Source organism: Dama dama, chromosome 27, assembly GCF_033118175.1.
Source record: "Dama dama isolate Ldn47 chromosome 27, ASM3311817v1, whole genome shotgun sequence".
NCBI lineage: Eukaryota > Metazoa > Chordata > Mammalia > Artiodactyla > Cervidae > Dama > Dama dama.
Genome location: NC_083707.1, coordinates 9,692,952 through 9,708,562, shown reverse-complemented (window position 1 = coordinate 9,708,562; position 15,611 = coordinate 9,692,952). Strand labels below are relative to the sequence as shown.

Below are 15,611 nucleotides of genomic sequence, written 5' to 3'. Positions count from 1 at the left end.
AAACTCGTGTCTCTTAAGTCCCCTGCATTGGCAAGTGGGTTCTTTACCACTAGCACCACCTAGGAAACCCCATTTTAAAAAGTAATCATAGTTAAATAATAGAAAAGGAATTTGTATTCTGATTTTTTTCCTCTTGAATTTACACTGTAAGAATTTTAGGGAGTTCCCTGGTGGCCAGGTGGTTAGGATTCTGTGCTTTCACTGCTGTGGTCCAGGTTGAATCTCTGGTTAGGGAACTGAGATCTCACAAGCCACACGGCATGGTTGAAAGAAGAAATAGAGTTTCAATGTTATTACGTGCTTTCATAAATGACATGATAATAGCTTTGTAATAGTCCGTCAGATAAAAATATTATATTTAAACCAACAGATTCTCTGTGGTGGATATTGAGATTAGTGTCATATTTATGATGAAAATAATAACCAACATTTTTGAGCACTTAATACATGCTAAATGACACTAAAAATATTGTATCATCTCTTAACTGTCATGAATGATCTTATGACATGTGTATTATAATTTTTTCCTGCTGGAAATGTTGAAAGGAGGGTTAGCTTGCTCAGGGTCACACTGCTGGTAAGTGGCTGAGCGAAGGTTCAAACAAATATTCTTATATCCATGTTGAGTCTCCCCTCTGCCATGTTGTCTCTTAGTATATACTGAGATTTACGTAAGGATTCTTCAGTTTGAATAAAAGCTTCAACCTATGTATGCAGATCCTTAAAGTCTGCTCCTTGGTTCCTGCTGCAATGAGTATAAAATTGCTGATTTTCATTCTTAAGATTTCAAGAGCTATCAAGTCATAGGAGATAGTGCTATGATATCAATGCAAAGGTTCTTAAAGCAACAATTTGTTTTTATTCTTTAAATATTGGTAAGACGTGCACTGCCATAACTGAAATTGCTTTTACACTGCTGTGAACACTTCATCTTTAAAATTACAAATGTGCGTGGATATTCACCCTGAGTTTCACTCTCATGCACCATTTATAGGTGTATTGGTTGGTTAGCTGGCTGGCTAGCTGGTTGGTTTGGTCCAGGATGAATCTGCTTCACTCATGCCTGTGTGGGTCAAGGCGGAGGGGATTACAGGGCGAGGAGAACTGTTACGCACTTGAGCACATGAAGACCCATCTCTTTCCCTGTCTCTGTTCTCACAGAATGTGTGACACAGGAGAAGGACTGTTCACTTTTCAAACAAGGGAAGGAGAAATGATCTATCAGAAGGTCCATTCTGCGACACTGGCCATAGCTGAGCAGCATGAGAGATTAATGCTAGAAATGGAGCAGAAGGCCCGGGTAAGGCCCCTTCCTTGGTAACCTAACAGCTTGGAAATGAATGTCACTGAGCTCCAATGCGCATCGTGTATATGTGGGTCCATTCAGGACAGCGCCCCAGTGTCCACCCCCACCCCGGCCCTGAGAGCCTGTCCCAATTACCGAACCTCATCTCTCGAATATTCTATTCAGTGTATGACAAAGCAGCTGTTTGTGGCCGCTGCAGGGAGCCATGCACTTTGTGTATGTACCTGTGACCTGTTGCCATGGTTACCTGAAGAGGGATGGCATGCTCGGAGAGTCAGACAGGGAGCGGCGCCCTCTGCATATCTCCACACGTAGCCGGACAATCAGAGATGTGAGTGTGGACCCACAATAACGAGGAAAACAGGTTTCTACCAGAAAGCGTGCCATTTTTCTTTCTGTCTTTGTATTTATTTTAGATTCTCTGAAACTCCTAGCTCTTTCTGTCCATGTTTCAGAGCCAATACTAAAATGTTTGCAGAAGGCGCTTATACTGTTTACCAGGTGTCTATTATCCTGTCCTGGAACTATACTGTAGTTTCAAGGTCAAGCTTAGAAATAATTTCATAAAGAATCTGAAATAGCAAATTTTACAAGTATCTGAAAAACAGTATAAGCTTTACTACTAACTTCTTTGAAAAGCAAACAAAAGAATTATTATTGGTCATTGATCATCAAAAGAGATCAATATTGTCTTTCCACAGAATTTATAGGGATGCATTAGAACCCATCTATGAGAGGACAAAAGTGGAGTTTTGAGAAATAGGTGGGTCATTACCCAGAAAAATACTCATATTTCTATTCCATTAAAAGACTATGGGGCTTTCTATCTAGTATTATTTTATTTGGACTTTAAAAAATCTCAAATACATAATGACTTGAAATGTAAAATTATCTTTTAAATGTAAGAAGACAAAGTGGTTTAAGGAATGATTTTACATTATTCTTAATACATTTCAAATTTTGTCAATACTACATACACATTTTTGTCTCTCTATCCAAGATACGGTTTAAAGAACCTTCCTAATATCTAAGGGTGGCAAATGCAAGTCAGGCTTCCATTTGGCCTTCAGTGAGAAGTGAACGAGTAGCTGGAACATAAAGAGGATTATTAATATAAGACTATGGGATTAATTGATGAAGTACCACCAGGACGTTGGTAGGATTTAGTCTTGAGAAAGATTTGGGTTAAATTTAAGTTATTTTAACAGTTACCTAATTAATACAACATTTTTCTAATGGCTTAAATTGGAAGAAAAAAAGTAACTACCAAATTTTGAATTATTTGAGAAACACAGTCATTATCAGACCATATTTACAATCTGCTGGTGTTCATTTTGAGCTAAAATGAACAACTGTGATGTCATTTTCTATTAGTCAGCAGGCATAGTTCTTTACTTCTAGTTGTTCTGAACAGGCAAAATGCTTATAAGTAGAGGCACTTAGACAGTATTTTCATGAAGGAAAGTCCAGGAGCTCTTTCAAGCAACCGTAATTGTCTGCGGTAAGGACAGCCCTCAGTGTGCTGGCTTCCCATTCTGGTTCTACTCATGGGCTGTGTAATCTTGAGCAGCTCATTTAACCTCTAAATATTTCGTTTTCCTCTGTCTGTAAAATGGGGACATAATCATTCTACTTATTTGGTTGTAATGAGGTATCTGTGCATTAATACATATGAAGTGCTGAGAACAGACCTAGCACACAGGAGGTACCATGAAAGGTTCATTATGATGATGATGATGTGGAGTAGTTTTGAGATCTGCAATGATGGTGAAGACATGATAGTTTTATTCCCAGCTGTAGCTAAGTAATATGTTCGTCCCTTTCAAGTACACCTGACAAGCCTGTGCCAAAAGAATTGCAACACCAAATTTGATTCACCTTTGCCATTGATGCAGTTGTATTTTGTCTTATCCTGTGCCACTGAGAAGCAAGTCCAGGGAAGAGGAGGGAGACTATTGCTGTAACGGGGATGGTGCAGATGGTCCACTGACTGAGCTCTCAGGCAGGGGAAGCCAGGATAGGGGTACACTGTAGATCTGAGTGCTCGGAGATGGAAGGGGAAGGGGACAGTATTAAAACAGCAGGCTCGGACTTCTTCAGTTATCCAGTGGCTTAAACCGGGTGAAAAAGTGTGACTACCAACTTTCAAATTATTTGAGAACACAGGGGAAATTATTAAAGCCACATATTTAAACAATGTCACTTCTTGAATTTGTTTCCGTTTCACAGAGGTCATAAATTAGATAAAACACTCCAAGTTCTTCTAATTCTGTTGTCAAAAATGAAGGTGTTCCACTTTGCATGTGCAGCAATTTCAAGGAAAGTTTTCATTGTTTCGGTGATAACAGCCATTCATCAAAACACATCTCAACGGTGCTTGCATGGCTCTGCCTGTGAAGGGTGAGTGTAGGCTAACATCATCGTCAACAAGACCTCAAAGGCCCTGAAATAATTTAATTTTGTATTTCAATGGATCTGTTACATACATACACACACAATACTACACACACAAACACAAATAATATAAAAGAAATTTCTTGTTTTAAATTTGCTTTGTATGTTCTTAAGCTTTATAAATGCTATGAAATGTACACAGGGAAGGAGCTGATGAGAAGATATAAATGGAATTTTTTTTTCATTTATTTTTATTAGTTGGAGGCTAATTACTTTACAATATTGTAGTGGTTTTTGTCATACATTGACTTGAATATAAATGGAATTTTTAAAACACAGGTTTTTCCTGATAGCTTATCAAAAATAAGGAAAGAAAGAGGGATTGTCATTAGTCATTTTAAGCTTCGTAACAATGTCAGTGATTTAAAAGCAAAGAACCCCCCATAACAAAAATTACAGTTTGTCCTTTAAAAACATAGTGTCTGGAATGCTCCTGTTCTCAGTCATTCTTGCTTCCTGATCACCTGAAAAGCTCTGGGCACAATTTAAGGACAAACAGCATCAGTTATTGAAATACGAGCAAGATAGCAAACCACGTGTGATGCCTAAAAAACACCACTGGCGGGACTTAAAGGTGCTGCTGTCCAAAACTGTCACTTCTGTGGTCTTCCTAAGCTCCAGTGGATGGAGAAAAACAGCAAGAGTCTCACATAGAATGTCCTTCCTAGAAAACAAATAGTTTTCTTTCACTAAGATCTATCATTTTACTTGCTCTTGTTACCAGAAATAAAAGCAAGTTAAAGTCACACATTTAACAAACTAGAAAGTTTTACTGTTCCCCAAACAGTAAGCCTTTTGAACAGTAAGCATTTAAAGACAAATGATCTTATTTCCCTTTTATCATGTAAGATGAAAAGAGATTTCTGGTGAGGAGGCAGCAGTGTCTGCCTCTCCAGCCACCCCATTAGCACATAGTAGGCCTGCCTTGGAGGAGGACAGTGGAGAGGGGAGAACGAAGCTGGTTTCATGTACAAGTGACTTAGACTGCGACTCAGAGTTAGTGTATTTGCCCTTCCAGATTTATACATGATCACAGATCTTACCCAAGTATTGACTGCTACCAGCCTATGAAATAGTTCTTGTCTAAGTAGCTGTATGACCAAGGAAATGCTATTCCATGGCATGAATTCCAAGATGGGTATCTTTTTCACAGTTTAATGTCTCTCAAGTCAGATGAGAGTTAACGATTTAACTAGCAGCACTGTTCTTTCCTAGTGCTCCATAAAATCACGTGTCTTTCTAATGATGGCATCCTAGAGTGTATAAAATACCATAATACTTGTCATAAGTATTCTGAAGACTCTAAACTGTTATTCCCAACTGTCACTAAATTCTATCTTTCAATTTCTTTCAAGTCCCTGCTTAATAAGGCGAGGAGTACCATGTGCCCATTTATGAATTTTGAAGAAATAAGCAAGCTTCCAGAATGGGACCTATCCTGGGCAGTTTGGCTTTCTTTTGAGTGACAGCATTCTTCATACCCTCATTTTACGTGAATCTCTATCAGCTATGGGGGAAAAAAAAAACTAGTTCTCCCATACTGAAAAGATGAAGAATTTGGAAGCAAGATAATCTTATGAGCTATAGACAGGAAAATGTTAACATTTTTTGCAATCTCTTTTCTAGGTTTACTCATAGAAGGTTATGAAATTCTATAAATTGTTTAAATGAGTGATTTATGATGGCAAATGGTATGTTACAACCAAAATATAGGAATATCTGCGTATGAATTCCTTCTCCAAAGTTCTATTCTTGACTCTCTTGCTCAGTGTTATCAATTATTAACCAGCAGACAAGAGCCTTCATTATTACTGACAATGACCGGTTCCCTGCTGGGAAACGCTGTTGGCATTTTTGTGAAATTTTCTTTTACTGATTGGCCGACACTGATTAAACTAACACAAGCTCAGTTAGAACAAATTATTATAGTTGATAACTAACGTGGGCCCGTGTTCCTGATGTTTCAAAACACTAAAGGAAAATTAGTTTCTAAACAAAAACAAAGAAAATACTAATTTCTATATGCAATAAATACACAAATGAGATGGAAATGACAGGAAGGCAGCATATAATTTTTCTAATACATTGTGCTGAGACATAGCATGATGGTCAAAATTTTATTTAGATTGTGTGTTTTTTTTCTCTTTGGAAGTTGCTGTGACTCTAGATGTCACTTAAAAAAATGTATTATATATCATATATATGTATATAACATATAATCAACTTGATTACAATTCATAAGGTATAAGGAAAATTAATGTCTAACGTTTAAAAGTTCAACTGTGTTTAAAAGACAATTTTGTTTCTTTTATTTATATTGCTAGAATAGAACAATAGTAGGGAAATCTACAAAAATCGTTCTTTTTTCATTTCTTTAAACTATAGTAGTCTTACTTATTCAGAGGCATACAATCTGCTCTTGGCAATTACAGGAGTGTCGTTGTTGTTTCGTAACTGAGTCGTGTCCAACTCTTTTCGACGCTGGGGACTGTAGCCCACCAGGCTCCTCTGTCTGTGGGATTCTCCAGGCAAGAATACTGGAGTGGGTTGCCATTTCCTTCTCCAGATCCTCACAACCCAGGGATCAAACCCAAGTCTCCTGCTTGGCAGGCAGATTCTTTACCACTGAGCCACCAGGAAAGCCCCAATTACAAGTGTAATTTCCTTAAGAGAGAGAGAAAAAAAAAAAAAACAGATTTCAAAAGTCAGTCAAAATGATTCAGCATACAAACATATATGACATATATGCATACAACCCAAAGAATCAGACTGACTCCTCTTTGCGACAATGCTGTAAAATGGGTGTGGGGGAGTAGGCCAGTAGGGGCAGTCTAAAATCTAGGAAATTGATGTAAGAATTGCATGAGAAGACCATTAAGGCTACACCTAAAGAATGTGAGCATAGTTGTCAGTCCCTGGATGCACACGCACTATGCGGAAGCCGCACAGCATGCTGGGTAACCAGGGAGACTCCAGGGAAAAACCAGCAGAGCCGTGTGACCTCCTGCAAGTCACTTACCTTCCTCTCCTTAAAAGAAGGAAGAAGGAGCAAGAGCACCCACTGCAGAGGGTTAGACTGCCACCTGGTCCTTAGTAAAAGCTCAATAATTATGAGGTAATTCATAACACGGCAAAAGGAAAACCTTTCATTTTAAATGGGTAAAATTTTATAACCACCACTAAAGTTTATCCCAGAATTCACTATATGCATACACTGGAAATTAATTACATACACGTATTACAGCCTCTGTATACTTCAAAATCAAATGACAGCAAAACTTTTATTTAAAACACCTATGAAATTTAATGTTTAATTAATCTTTTAATTTAATGTATTCATCATATTCCTTAGATTCAAAGGGTAGCTCTGTAAATGTATCTGCTTACAGATGATAGATAGATAAAGAATATATATTCTTAAAAGCATTACTGGGATTTCCCTGGTGGGCCTGTGATTAAGACTGTGAGCTCCCACTGCAGGAGTGTGGATCCCATCCCTGGTTGGGGAACTAAGATCTCGTGCTGCATGGCATGGCCTAAAATAAATAACAGATAAAATAAAACAACAACAACAAAATGCCATCAAAAAAAAAAAGGAGGCAAAAGATGCAAGCTGATAAACATTAAAAAAAAAAAAAAACTTTACTGAGTACAGATTAGAGTGGCATTCAAAGTATTTATGTAGATGTTTGTAATAATTTCTGATGTTATTCCAAAGTCCAGCTTTTTTTCGCACTCTGCGGAAGTATTTTGGTCAATACATGGTTTAAAGTATGTAATAATGACACCTATTCTGTTTCAAGTTAATGAAAATACTATCCCACAAAGTCCAATTTTAAACGTCACCTAACAGCTTCCAGTTCGTGACTATATAAACTGCATTTTATTTGTGAGTCTGCTACAAACTCAGCAAGGTACCTTCTATTTTTTTTCCTAGTTACGTTGAATAAAATGGAAGATTAAGAGTGAGTGTCCCCTATTGAGAATTAAGTCTGTGAGAAACCAATCATCCATAAACCTTCTAACTTCAGAGGACTGTCTGAACGAATCCAAACAGTGCCAAGCTTGACTGGTGTACGGTCTCCTGGGCTTCGATTTCTGTGCAGCTTTCGAGTTTCATGAGCTCTTTTCCAAGAACAAATAAAACTAACTGTTCTTGAGGGAGTGCGCCGGTGTTGAGCTTTTCCTTATGAAGCATTGTGTTTTTTTCTTACGCTGACATTCGTGTCCCACGTCACATGAACACTCGGCCCCACCACCTGGATTTCTGCCCTGGGTCTCATCTACATGGTTTCCCCACCCATTCCTCTTGTCTCAGACAAACCAGGGGCTGGCTGGCACATCTGCCCGTAGGAAGCACGTTTTAATTCTCTTCGTCATACAGAGAAGCTGTGCCTTTTTGAAGACCGGTTTTCTCGGGGTGCATGCCCAGTAGTGGGCTTGCTGGGTCATACGGTAGCTTTATTCCTAGTATTTTAAGGATCCTCCAGAGTGGCTGTATCAGTGTACGTTCCTACCAACCATGCAAGATGGTTTTCCCTTTATCTCCACATCTTCTCCAGCATTTACTGTTTGTCATCTTTTGATGATGACATTTTCATGGGTGTGAGGTGATACCTCATTATAGTTTTGATTTGCAGTTCTCGAGTAATGAGTGATGTTGAACATCTTTTTTATGTGTGCTGGCCATCTGTATGTCTTTGTTGGAGAAATGTCTATTTAGGTCTTACACCCATTTTTTGATTGGGTTGTGTGTTTCTGATAAGCTGCATGTCTATGGACTTACAAATACAGCAGGGGAAGGAGAGGGTGGAATGAGTTTTTTTGCTTCTGTTGAGCTCTTAGACTTAGATCGGTGGTCTTTACTGAGCACTTTGGACATGAGTGTGCTTTTCATAGTAAAAGCATCGTCTTGTAAGATATTTACAACAACACTGGAAGCACATTAAATGTGTCTTATCTTTAATTTAGAGATAAGGAAAAATTGAATCTTGGAAAAAAAAAAAAAGTTTACGTACCTTGCCTGAAGTCAAATGGCTAGGCAACTGTGGTGTTGATCTCTGATAACAAGTTGCGGACCACAAAGCCAGTGGACTTAGCTCTGAGCCTCTGCCACACAAATTGTGGTCTTTTATTTTTGAACATAGGAGAGAGGTGCTCACATTCTGCATCAGTCCAGTGGAATTGACCCAACTGGAGTAATTCTCATCTTACCTGCCTTTTGAATAGAAGTTTCCAATCAATTATTTTACAACAAACTGTGGTAAAGAGGGAAGGACGTCATGGGCTCCGAGCCCCAGAGGCATCGCCCACTGGCTGTGACACCATGAACAAGTCCCATGACCCCCCAGAGCCCCATTTCCCTTGTCTGTAAAAGTCAGATGGCACATTTGTTGATAATTTATGTGAATATTAAAGGAGATAACCTATGAAACCAGTTTGCATATAGAGAATGACTCCTAACTGCTCATCTGTAAGTGGTAACTTTCTTCCCTCCCAGTCATAGAGATTTGTGTCTCAAGTGCTAATATGATTTTTAAAATTCTAGGCAATAATTAGGGAGAGGCAGCACAAAAGGAAAGTTGATATATTTAACAGTTTTTTTTTTTTAATACACATGAATTTTATGTAGGTGAACACAAATTAGCATTAAGTTTTTTCACAAGGGCTGGCGGGGTCCCAGAACAGTGAAGGGAAATTGCAGAAGGCAGTGGCACAAGCTGGATGATATTGTTAGTAAAATGGGAAGAGGTGCTGGGAGCGTATGCGTTCACAAAAATCACATCAGTGGTCAGGCCCTTCCTGCTGCTTCTTGGCAGCAAGACTCCTCTCAAAACACAAGGCTATGTTGTCATTCGTGCGGGAGGAAGCTCGCCTTCCCAGGAGAGATCAGCATATGAACAGGATAAAGAGCAGTGGACTCAGAAGTCAGGAGGACTGTTTTCTGTTGGGGGTTCTGCACTCAGGATTTTACCTCGAGCAAATCCTTGAATTTTCCTGGACTTGGATTTTCTATCTGTAAGATGAAAATGGTTGGACTTTCTAGGAGTCAGACCTCGATTTAATGGCCTGTGGACACAGGGAGCCGGGGCTTCCTCAGCCCACGGCAGCCTCAAAACAGTGAGGCTCGCCTGGTGACTCAGAACAACGGAGGCAAGAAACTCCCCCCAGGGTCTTAAAGGGTGTGCCCGAAACAGCCTCACAGTACCCGCCCTCATCAGCCAGAGCAGTCACCAGCCAGCCGGGTGTGAAAGGCTGGAACCCAGAGCCCTGCTTCTGAAGGCAGGCTCTCCAATAATTTGCAGTGGTCTTCAGTCCTCCACGGCCCTTCTGGAACTCAGATGTTCTGGCTTCTCCCTAACAGCCCAGGTGGCGCTAGTGGTAAAGAACCCGCCAGTCAATGCCCGAGACTTAAGAGGCAGGGGTTCAATCCCTGGGTCGGGAAGATCCCCTGGAGAAGTGCATGGCAACCCACTCCAGTATTCTTGCCTGGAGAATCCCATGGATGGAAGATCCTGGCGGGTCACAGTTCATGGGATTGCAGAGTCGGATATGACTGAAGCCCTTGAAAGGGAAAGTGTTAGTCGCTCAGCTGTGTCCCGACTCTTTGGGACCCCATGGACTGTAGCCTGCCAGGCTCCTCCATCCATGGATTTTTCAGGCAAGAATATTGAAGTGGGTTGCCATTCCCTTCTCCAAGGGATCTTCCCAACCCAGGGATCGAACCCGGGTCTCCCGCATCGCAGGCAGATTCTTTACCATTTGAGCCCCCAGGGAAGCCCGTGGGGTCGCAAAGAGTTGGAAACGACAGAAGCGACTTAGCATGGCTCATACACCCACTGTCTGCCAACCATGGGGTGTCAGTGTGTTAGTATACCCGTTTCATAGAAAAAAGAAAAATTTTGAAATAGAGAAAATTTTGAAAAGTTGGCTCCAGTGTTGCTATGTTTGAAGCCATCCTTTAAAAAAAGAAAAAGACCTTCAAGAGAGTTAGACTCTCAGATACACCAAGTAGGGCACTTCTGTGGCAAGACACGGCAGTTCTAGAAATGCCTCACTACTAAAAAGTGAAATCGAACAAATACGTTCAAGTCCTATGGCTTCATCTTTAGTTAAAACTTAAAAGCCTCCTAGTTTTATGTGGCTTTAAGGGCCTGTCATTAACTTATCATATCAGGAACTCTGGACAGCACCTTCTCGGAAGGGCAGCCACTCTGGATGCATATATGAGCCCCAGGGGGCAGGGTCCCCCACCAGCGAGCAAATGGGACTCCAAGGCCAGATTTGACCAAGGTGATGTTTATGGCTCCCAGTTTTGCCAGGAGTCAGTCACTAAATAAAGAAGACATGTGTTATTAATTAGAGGATCACCCATTGTCAGAAAGTGCACATTGGCTCAGATTACATCAGAGAAATGTGAGCCAGGGTCAAACAAAACCATTTCTGGGACTTCTGAAGAAAATACTGTGAATCAATGAAAATGAATTTCTTCTGGAAAATGCAATGTAAAGTATCATTCTCTTTGAACTAATCATGTGTCCGAGCATCACCTGATAGGATGTTGTGTGGATCTCTGTAGCTAACCTGAAGTTTATCTCTCAAATGAGAAAAGATACCACCCCTTTGAGGAGGGCAGGGCAACCCACTCCAGTATTCTTGCCTGGAGAATCCCATGGACAGAGGAGCCTGGCGGACTACAGTCCACGGGGTCACAAAGATTCAGACACGACTGAAGCGCCTGAGTGCCAGGCACGCATGACCCTTTTATCACAGAACTTCTCAGGGAAAGCACTGTTTTCTGTCGAAGGAGTGAGGAATGAGGTCCGTTTGAGGGAGGAGCCATTGGCCAAGGCTGGGGGCGGGTGTTAGGAACATAAGATGCTGTGTGGCCCGGCCCCTCAGCATGGCTGTCCTCTTGCCCTCTGTCTGTCCCCTGCCTGGCCAGTGTCTTCTTCACCTGCAACCTGCTCGCATAACTGGCCTGCCTAAGCACTTGCCCCAGGCCCCATGCTGAGTCACTTAAGTTTTGTCCCACCCTCTGCGACCCTGTGGAGGGTGGAAATTCACCAGGAAAGAATACTGGAGTGGGTCACCACGCCCTCCAGGGGATCTTCCTGACCCAGGGATGGAACCTGAGTCTCCTGCCTTGGGAGATGGGTTCTTTACCACTAGGGTCACCTGGGATGCCCACCCCAGCCCCCCCTGGTGCTTACTCTAATCACAGGGGTGCTGAGGAGCCTCTGGCGCCTCTGCTGGTTGCCCTGGTAACTAACGCGCCCTCCTGACGTCCATCCCCCTGTAACACTGCTGCTGTGTTGCCGCACACCAGGGCGTCGCTCCAGGACCTTGCTTCCAACATGTGAGCGTCCCCAGCCATTAAACCAGGGCCCCCCAACCTCTGCGATTGAATGCCTGATGCTCTGAGGTGGAGCTGTTGTAATAACTGTAGAAATAAAGTGCACGATAAATGTAATGTATTTGAATCATCCCCAAACCATCCACCCCACCCCGTCTGTGGGAAAATTCTCTTCCACGAAATCGGTCCTGGTGCCAAAATGGTTGGGAATTGTGGCCTTGAAACCGCTGATGTCTCTGACTCTGGGCTCTTCAGTCTAGAAGCTGGGCAAGTACAGGGTTTATAGGTCTCGGGATGCAGCCCAACAGACACTCAAAGGGGTGAAAATGAAATGCCATCTTGCGTTTGGTGCTCTTTTGGGGTGTCTGTTTCTGACAGGGGTTGCACCTCCATTTTTTGAGTTATTTTACAGTTCAGTAAATTGTAGAACGCTGATAGTCATGCAGGTAATTCTTGCTTATCGAAGTGCAGATAAACGTGTCTGGTGGAATAGAATGGATCACCGCTGTGGTTCTTCACCCGCGTTCCTGACCGACTGTAAGCTCCTTGAATTCCCCTTGGAATCGGTCTTTCATCTTTTCATTCCCTTCTTAATTAATGAGATTAATTGTTTACAAGTGTTTATTTCATATTTTTTAAGTCACGGTTTTCCTTACTTAAAAATGATGATCTTGGGGCTTCCCTGGCGGTCCAGTGGTTAGGACTCAGCGTTTTCCCTGCGGTGCCCCCGGGTTCAATCCCTAGTCAGGGAACTAATACCCTTCAAGCCGCCCAGCGCAGCCCCTTCCCCCCGCGCCCCCCCCCCCCAAAGTGATATCTTGAAACAGCATGTTATGCAGGAACCTGTAATAGAGTCTATTATATGTCACTCATATTTAACCCTGAACTTTTTCAAGAGCCGATTTGAATTGAACATTTTAAGTAAAGCCTGAGACACAGTTTCTTTCTCTTTTAGCTTCAGACAAGCTTGACGGAACCCATGACGTTATCCAAATCGATCTCTCTTCCTCGAAGCGCCTACTGGCACCACATCACCCGGCAGAGCAGCGTTGGAGAGATCTACAGTTTGCAAGGCAAGTAGCGCCGGAAACACCCCGCCTGGGCTTCCTGGGGGCGAACCCAGGAGCCACGCCGTTTGCTTTGTATTTGCCCCACTTGCTGCTCCTCCATTTCCATTCATCTGCTGTCCCTGGCCACAGTGGGAGCTCTGAGACTTACCGTGGCTTTTCTAAAGTTAATACTTCATAGGCCTACGGTAAAAATTATCCCAAAGCTAACCAAGGGCTGAGGAGCCGCTTTGGTGGATGAATTGGACTGAAAAAATGATACAAAACATTGTCAGAAGCTAAAAGTAGCTACTACCATGGTCTGTTTCCTGCTGTGTCTTACAAAGCGTTTCCCCCGTAGCATCTTTTTGCCGTAAGAGGGTTGAATATCTGTTCAGGAGGCTGACTGCTGGCTCCGCAATGAAATGCTCCATGAACTTTCTCATAGTTTTAAGGTTAAGCCGAAGCCTTGACGTGGAAACCATTTGGGAGGGAGCAGGGCAGCTGCTGTAAGTCTGTTGCCTCCGTATTTTTCCTAATGGTGAATGGTTGATTGACTATATAGACGTGGCTTAAAGGATGAATCAGATTAACAGTGGCAGGTATTTGATCAATAACAGCAGAACTCAGCTTCCACGATTCTCTTCCTGTTTCTTCCCTTCTGTGCTCAATGAATAAACTTATCCTTCAAATAAAATATTCAGCTGCAAGAAACTAATAACCGACCAAGACAGGAGGAAGCAGGAACTAGGAAAAATAAGGCTTAAAAAAAAAAAAAAAAAAAAACACACACAGATGAAAACGCTCATCAGACAAACCTTTTTTTGAGGTTTGAATGTACGAGGTGCCCAATAAATACCAGGTGAAGGAATAACTGTTATACCCTTCAACGTAATTAGGCACTCGGAATATTCTTCTTTTTATGCATTAACTTTTGCTCATATTAACAACACTAAATGTTTTGAGAGAAAAAAAAATGGTAACAAGCAACCTGAGTGTTATTTTTTAAGCAATATTTGCTTGCCAGAGTTTCAAACCTAGAAAAATGAGATTCGATGATGAATGGGGATGAATGATTAAAGATACATTCTGCAGGAAAAAGCAATCAGAACCATTTTAGTCACTTATGGAAGATAATTGCATTTGATATTTTAAATGAACTGTCTTACCACCAACTTGACTACTGTGTTTAACAGGTGATTATTATTTTTTTTTTTTTAATTTTTATTATTTTTTTTTTTTCCAGTGGGTTTTGTCATACATTGCTATGAATCAGCCATGGATTTACATGTATTCCCAATCCCGATCCCCCCTCCCACCTCCCTCTCCACCCGATTCCTCTGGGTCTTCCCAGTGCACCAGGCCGGAGCACTTGTCTCGTGCATCCCACCTGGGCTGGTGATCTGTTTCACCATAGATAGTATACATGCTGTTCTTTTGAAATATCCCACCCTCACATTCTCCCAGAGAGTTCAAAAGTCTGTTCTGTATTTCTGTGTCTCTTTTTCTGTTCTGCATATAGGGTTATCGTTATCACCTTTCTAAATTCCATATACATGTGTCAGTATGCTATAATGTTCTTTATCTTTCTGGCTTACTTCACTCTGTATAATGGGCTCCAGCTTCATCCATCTCATTAGGACTGGTTCAAATGAATTCTTTTTAACGGCTGAGTAATATTCCATGGTGTATATGTACCACAGCTTCCTTATCCATTCATCTGCTGATGGGCATCTAGGTTGCTTCCATGTCCTGGCTATTATAAACAGTGCTGCGATGAACATTGGGGTGCATGTGTCTCTTTCAGATCTGGTTTCCTCAGTGTGTATGCCCAGAAGTGGGATTGCTGGGTCATATGGCAGTTCTATGTCCAGTTTTTTAAGAAATCTCCACACTGTTTTCCATAGTGGCTGTACTAGTTTGCATTCCCACCAACAGTGTAAGAGGGTTCCCTTTTCTCCACACCCTCTCCAGCATTTATTGCTTGTAGACTTTTGGATAGCAGCCATCCTGACTGGCGTGTAATGGTACCTCATTGTGGTTTTGATTTGCATTTCTCTAATAATGAGTGATGTTGAGCATCTTTTCATGTGTTTGTTAGCCATCTGTATGTCTTCTTTGGAGAAATGTCTGTTTAGTTCTTTGGCCCATTTTTTGATTGGGTCATTTATTTTTCTGGAATTGAGCTGCAGGAGTTGCTTGTATATTTTTGAGATTAATCCTTTGTCTGTTTCTTCATTTGCTATTATTTTCTCCCAATCTGAGGGCTGTCTTTTCACCTTACTTATAGTTTCCTTTGTAGTGCAAAAGCTTTTAAGTTTCATTAGGTCCCATTTGTTTAGTTTTGCTTTTATTTCCAATATTCTGGGAGGTGGGTCATAGAGGATCTTGCTGTGATTTATGTCGGAGAGTGTTTTGCCTATGTTCTCCTCTAGGAGTTTTATAGTTT

General features: G+C 41.4%; 1 protein-coding gene across 1 annotated transcript in view; it reads left to right on the top strand.

Annotated features, from left to right (window-relative positions):
- The window catches only part of DOK6 (docking protein 6), a 389,543-nt gene that overhangs the window by 298,749 nt on the left and 75,183 nt on the right, over nucleotides 1-15,611 (top strand). The window contains exons 6-7 of the mRNA XM_061130680.1: nucleotides 1,162-1,300; nucleotides 13,072-13,189. Coding sequence (XP_060986663.1) covers nucleotides 1,162-1,300; nucleotides 13,072-13,189 — 257 coding nt within the window. The remainder of the gene's footprint in view (nucleotides 1-1,161; nucleotides 1,301-13,071; nucleotides 13,190-15,611) is intronic.